The 5917-nt window shown below is 33.1% G+C and overlaps 1 protein-coding gene across 1 annotated transcript; it reads left to right on the forward strand.

Moving 5' to 3' along the window:
• The first annotated feature begins 4236 nt into the window (after nucleotides 1-4236).
• On the forward strand, nucleotides 4237-4830 carry LOC142171753 (secreted RxLR effector protein 161-like). The gene has a single exon (XM_075235452.1). It carries the CDS (start codon nucleotides 4237-4239, stop codon nucleotides 4828-4830), a length of 594 nt encoding a protein of 197 aa, XP_075091553.1.
• Nucleotides 4831-5917: the final 1087 nt, after the last annotated feature.

Raw genomic sequence — 5917 nt, forward strand, 5'->3', positions numbered from 1 at the left:
TCAATTCAAGCCGAAACGACCTACGGACTTCCAAATCAATATCCGGACACGCTCCTAAATCCAAAATTACCATTCGAAGCTATTAAAACCTTTAAAACTCCATTCCGGAGTCATCTGCATAAAAGTCAAACTACGGTCAACTCTTTCAACTTAAGCCTCCAACTTAGGGATTAAGTGTCATATTCACTCCAAAACTCACCCAAAACCAAAATCAACGACCCCGACAAGTCACATAACCACAATATAACATAGAGGAGGCAATAAATAGGGGAATAGAGCTAAAATACTCAAAATGACTGGCCGAGTCATTAAAATTTTACCTATGTTCTTTGATTAGTGATTGAGCTGAGTTCTTTAGTCAACTCGAGATTGGTATTAGTTTGAACTATTGTATGAAGCTCTAGTTTATTAATTCGGTTGGGAATTTTGATCGAGTTCCGAAGTGTTAACTGAAAATCTCATTGATAGCTTAGTTGAAGTTCTATTGTGATTCTTTATGGTTCGAGTCGTGTTTGTTGCCATTGTGGAACTGATCAAATCTACTTTGAGCCTTGATTTCTACTGGGAATTGTTTGTCGAAAATTGCTCTTGAAATCTTAAAATTGAATTGGGATTGGTTTCTGATCTTGGAGATCATTGATCCAGTTGAAACACTTCCCTAGTTTTAGTTGCGATTCTGGAGTTTGATGTTCCTGAGAATTGTAAACCTTTCCCTCTGCTCAAAGAAGAGAATCTGGCAAATTGTAGTTGAGTTTTTGGGTGTGATTTCTACATTGTTTGAGCTAGAAAGTTTATCCAGTCACTATAAAAAATGGAAAAACCGACCGATGTTGATCGATAATTAGCAACAATCGACCGAAAACTGACCGATTCGTGGCGGTCGGTAATCATAAGGTCGGTAGAGCTAACCGACTGATTTTGATTGGTATTTTTCGACCGATTTTGGTCGGTCAATTAAATTGCAAAAAAATAATTGCCAAAAAAATCGACCGAAGTCATTCGGTATTTTAATTATGTAATTAAAAAATACACCATCTAAGAATCGAACCGAGATCTGTACTGTGGCAGAATACTCTTCTACCACTAGACCATTGATGCATTTTATTTTAAGGCTGTCTTTTATTTTATTTACATTCTTTAATTGTATTTTCGCGCAAAAATAACTGACCGATGTCGGTCGATTTTATTAAAAAAATAAAATTACCGACCGAATTTGGTCGGTTTTTTAAAATGACCGGCCGAATTAACCGATCAATTTTTTCAATTTTTTTAATATTAATTTAAATTTATATTAAATGAAAAATCGACCAAAGTTGGTCGGTTTCCTGAAAAATAAATTTTGCGGGACGCAAAAATAGTTTTCCGCATTTTTGCGCCAAAGAAAACTGATCAAAGTTGGACGATTTCATTAAAAATAAATTTAAAAAATAAAATATTTTGAAAACCGACCGATTTTGGTCGGTTTTTCGGTCGATTTTTGCCGAATTTCTTGTAGTGAGTTTTAGCAGTTACTGTCCAATTATGAAATTTAGACCCGAATTCACTTATAAACCTTCATAGAAGTATGAAACCACATTTACATAATGACACGCTCGTCTGTGGCCATCCGTGGCTTGCAAAACGAAAAATGGAGATATCGAGGCGCACTTTAAGGCCTTGAAGTTATAGGAAATCTTGAGGTGCACTTTTAAAATGTAAAATCTTTATAAAACGTTACGGGCCTTACAATTATGTTGTCATATTCCATTGCATGCATATATATATATATATATATTAACAGAATTAATCATTGTATTGTATAAGTTCAAAATTGCGTGAATCATGCTACCTATATTTTATTTTGGGATAAATATTTTGTTGTAATCGCATGATCTGTTGTTGTAAGAAGTAGTTTGTTATAATGTGGGGAATGTGGTACTTTCCCACATCGGTAGCCTAAAGCCACTTTATGGGCTTTTTAAGTTCTTGTCCATTTTATTTATTTGCTTAAGAATACACACTATTAAGTGTATGTGCAAATACTTGTTTGGCCGGTTATTAAATTAATGATTTTATTTTTTATTTCTATAACAGAAAATCAGTTTTATTTAAATTGTTTTTAAAAAATAATAATAATAAAACACAAACACACACACACACACACACACACATATATATATATATATTAAATACTTGGACCTTGGGCTGACCGGTTATTAAATTAATAATTTTATTTTTTATTTCTATAACAGAAAATCAAAAACTTCAAATAAACAGACACATGTTAATAAAATAAAGTGACTTTTCGGAAAAGGCCTAACTTTTGCTCTATAAATAAACATGAGATTCCCTACAAAGAGATTTAGAAAAATCTGCAAGTATCAATTAGTTGCTTGTTGTATCCTGATGAAGATTGTCTGTATTTTTCCCAAATATGTATATGGGCAATAACTTCTGTAAGGAAAGTCGTTCTCACGCCTCAAGCCTTCTCAATCTCGTTTTTAATCATTAGTTTTTCTAACAATCTTAAAGAAGTTATTCTGCTATGGAGAACATTCTGTCCGCTGTTGAAAATCCAAAAGAGTTCATCAAACTTGACCGTTTTGATGGATCAAACTTTACTCGCTGGAAGGACAAGATGATTTTTCTACTGACTGCTCTAAAGATTTTTTATGTTCTTGATCCGCAATTGCCTGTTCTGCCAGAACCTACTGCAGAGGATTTTGATGAAGTGAAAGCAACGAGAAAGAAATGGGAAGATGATGAACTGCTGTGTCAGGGACATATTCTAAATACATTGACAGATCATCTCTATGATCTATATCAAAATTTGAAGTCTCAAAGGGAAATCTGGACGGCATTGCAAAGTGCTTATGAAAATGAGAAACGAGGTATTGATAAATTTCTATCTTTAAAGTACTTCGAATTTAAAATGGTTGATAGAAATCCCATTATGGATCAGATTCATGAACTGCAAATCTTAGTTTCAAAACTAAGTGATCTTGAAGTTAAAAATCCTGATGCACTTCAAATCGATGCTATACTTTCTAAACTGCCTTCTTCATGGAATGACTATAGAAAGAAAATCCTGCATTCTTCTGAGAAATTAACTGTGAAAAATGAAGTACTTTTAACAGCTTCTCACATATTAAATAGGGTGGCTTCAAAAAGTATATATGTTTCACCATATGAACTTTGGAATGATAGAAAACCAAACTTAGATTATTTTAAATTGTGGGGGTGTATATCATTCTATAGGGTTCATGATCATCAAAGAACCAAACTAGGTCCCAGAGGAATTAAAAGTATTTTTGTTGGATATGCACAAAATTCAAAGGCATATAGGCTATTGGATTTAGAATCTAATGTTATAATAGAATCCATTCATGTTGATTTTATTGAAAATAGTTTTATACATGATACTATTGATGAGAAAGTGGCTGAACCAAAAGAAAGTGATGTTACTGCATATAGATTATCACATTCTGAAACTACTAAAAGTAACGAAAAAGTGATAATATTCAGATAGAACCAAGAAAGAGTCAAAGAATAAGAAAAGAAAAGTATCCCGGTTCTGATTTTATATCTTCACAATCTTTAGTTTTTCTTGTTGAAGGAGATAGATCAAATGTCTGTAGCCAGATTCCTATCTTATTAAATGTTGAAGAAGACCCGAAGACATTTCAAGAGGCTATTAATGATGAACTGGACACTATCATGTCCAATAATACTTGGGTTTTAGTTGATCTTCCAACTGGATCAAAACCCATAGGTTGCAAATGGGTCTTTAGAAGAAAGTATAATACAGATGGTTCTATCCAAACCTTCAAAGCAAGATTAGTTGCAAAAGATTTCACTCAAAAAGAAGGCATATATTATTTTGATACATATGCTCTTGTAGCAAGAATAACATCCATTAGAGTACTTTTATCCTTAACTTCTATATATAACTTGTATGTGTATCAAATGGATGTTAAAACAGCCTTCTTAAACGAAAACCTTAGTGAAGAAATTTATATGCAACAACCTGAAGGATTTGTTCTTCCAGGAAATGAGAAGAAAGTTTGTAAGTTGATAAAGTCTCTTTATGGTTTGAAACAAGCACCTAAATAATGGCATGAAAGATTTGATAGTACAACACTATCAAATGGATTCATACATAATCATGCTGACAAATGTATTTATTCCAAGTTCACAAAAGAATACGGAGTTATCATTTGTCTATATGTTTATGATATGCTTATATATGGTACAAACATGCTTGGTATTTCTGAAACGAAGAAGTATCTAACTTCAGCCTTTAGAATGAAAGACTTAAATGAAGTAGATACTATTTTGGGCATAAAGGTCAAAAGAGATAACAAAAGAATGACTTTATCACAATCACATTATATTGATAAAATCCTTGCAAAGTTCAGTCATTTAGGCATAAAGGAGTTCAATACTCCTTATGACTCTAGAATCAAACTAACTGAGAACACTGGAAGAGCAGTAGCCCAATTAGAGTATGCAAGTGCAATAGGTAGTATGATGTATGCAATGCATTGTACAAGGCCTGATATAACATTTGTTGTTTGTAAACTTTTAAGGTTTACTAGTAATCCAAGTAATGATCATTGGAAAGCAATAACTAGAGTACTTGGATATTTAAAATATATAAAATATTTGGGCATTTGCTATAATGGTTTTCCTACTGTTTTAGAAGGATATTCTGATGCAAGCTGGATTACTAGTGTTAATGATAATAAATCCACTTCAGGATGGATATTTACTTTGGGAGTTGGTGCCATTAGGTGGGCATCCAAGAAACAAACTTGTATTTCTCATTCTACTTGGAATCTGAATTTATAGCACTAACAACTGCTGGGAAAGAAGCAGAATGGTTGAGGAACATGTTATTAGATATGAAGTTGTGGCCACAACCCATGCCAGCCATTTCTGTATTTTGTGATAGTGAAACTACTATGTGTGTGGCTCATAATAAGATATATAATGGAAAATCAAGACATATAAGCTTGAGACATGCTTATATAAGAGAATTAGTCACAAATGGGACTATAACTATTGTGTATGTGAGATCGAATAAGAATTTGGCTGATCCACTTACCAAAGCATTGATGAGAGATGTAGTACGACAAACTTGTAAAGGAATGGGGCTAAAACCCTTGAATTAAACACAAGCAACGGGAACCCAACTTTGAGTTAGTAAACACTCTAACAAAATAAGTTCAATGAGGTAATAACAAGTTGCGTTGTGTTGTTTAAGCACTGATCTCCTTATAGAGCCTTAATTCAAATGTACTACATACTGTTATGTGAGGAGTCAATAAGTTGTTAGATGCCTGGAATAACAGGGGCAAAACAACAAACTTTGTAGTGCAAACTGTTACACGAAGAGGTTGGGTTAAATCTTAATAAAATTAGTAAACGTCTGTAGTAACAGGGACATTGTATCTAATTTTACCTATATGAATACTGAAGTGGTGCCGCTTCTAGCAAGATTTAAAGGGTTAATCTTGTAAGTATTCATGAAATCAGGATGAGCACAGGGCCGTAAACGTGCTAAAGCATATAATGGGTTTTCTAACTTACTAAAATAGCATTACGTGTGTGATATTTTCGATTTTGGCACAAGAAGTTGTGGTTCAACTCTTTAAGATACCAATAACTTCGTCAGAACTTTAAAGTGTTTTCACTAATGGAATGTTCAAATCTAAACAAGATATTTTTTGGTATGCGTGATATTATAAGAAATATAACAAACTAGTGGGGGATTGTAAGAAGTAGTTTGTTATAATGTGGGGAATGTGGGACTTACTATAATGTGGGGAATGTGGGACTTTCCCACATATGTAGCCTAAAGCCACTTTATGGGCTTTTTAAGTTCTTGTCCATTTTATATATTTGCTTAAGAATACACACTATTAATTGTATATGT

Source organism: Nicotiana tabacum, chromosome 17 (genome assembly GCF_000715075.1).
Source record: "Nicotiana tabacum cultivar K326 chromosome 17, ASM71507v2, whole genome shotgun sequence".
In the NCBI taxonomy this organism is placed as follows: Eukaryota; Viridiplantae; Streptophyta; class Magnoliopsida; order Solanales; family Solanaceae; genus Nicotiana; species Nicotiana tabacum.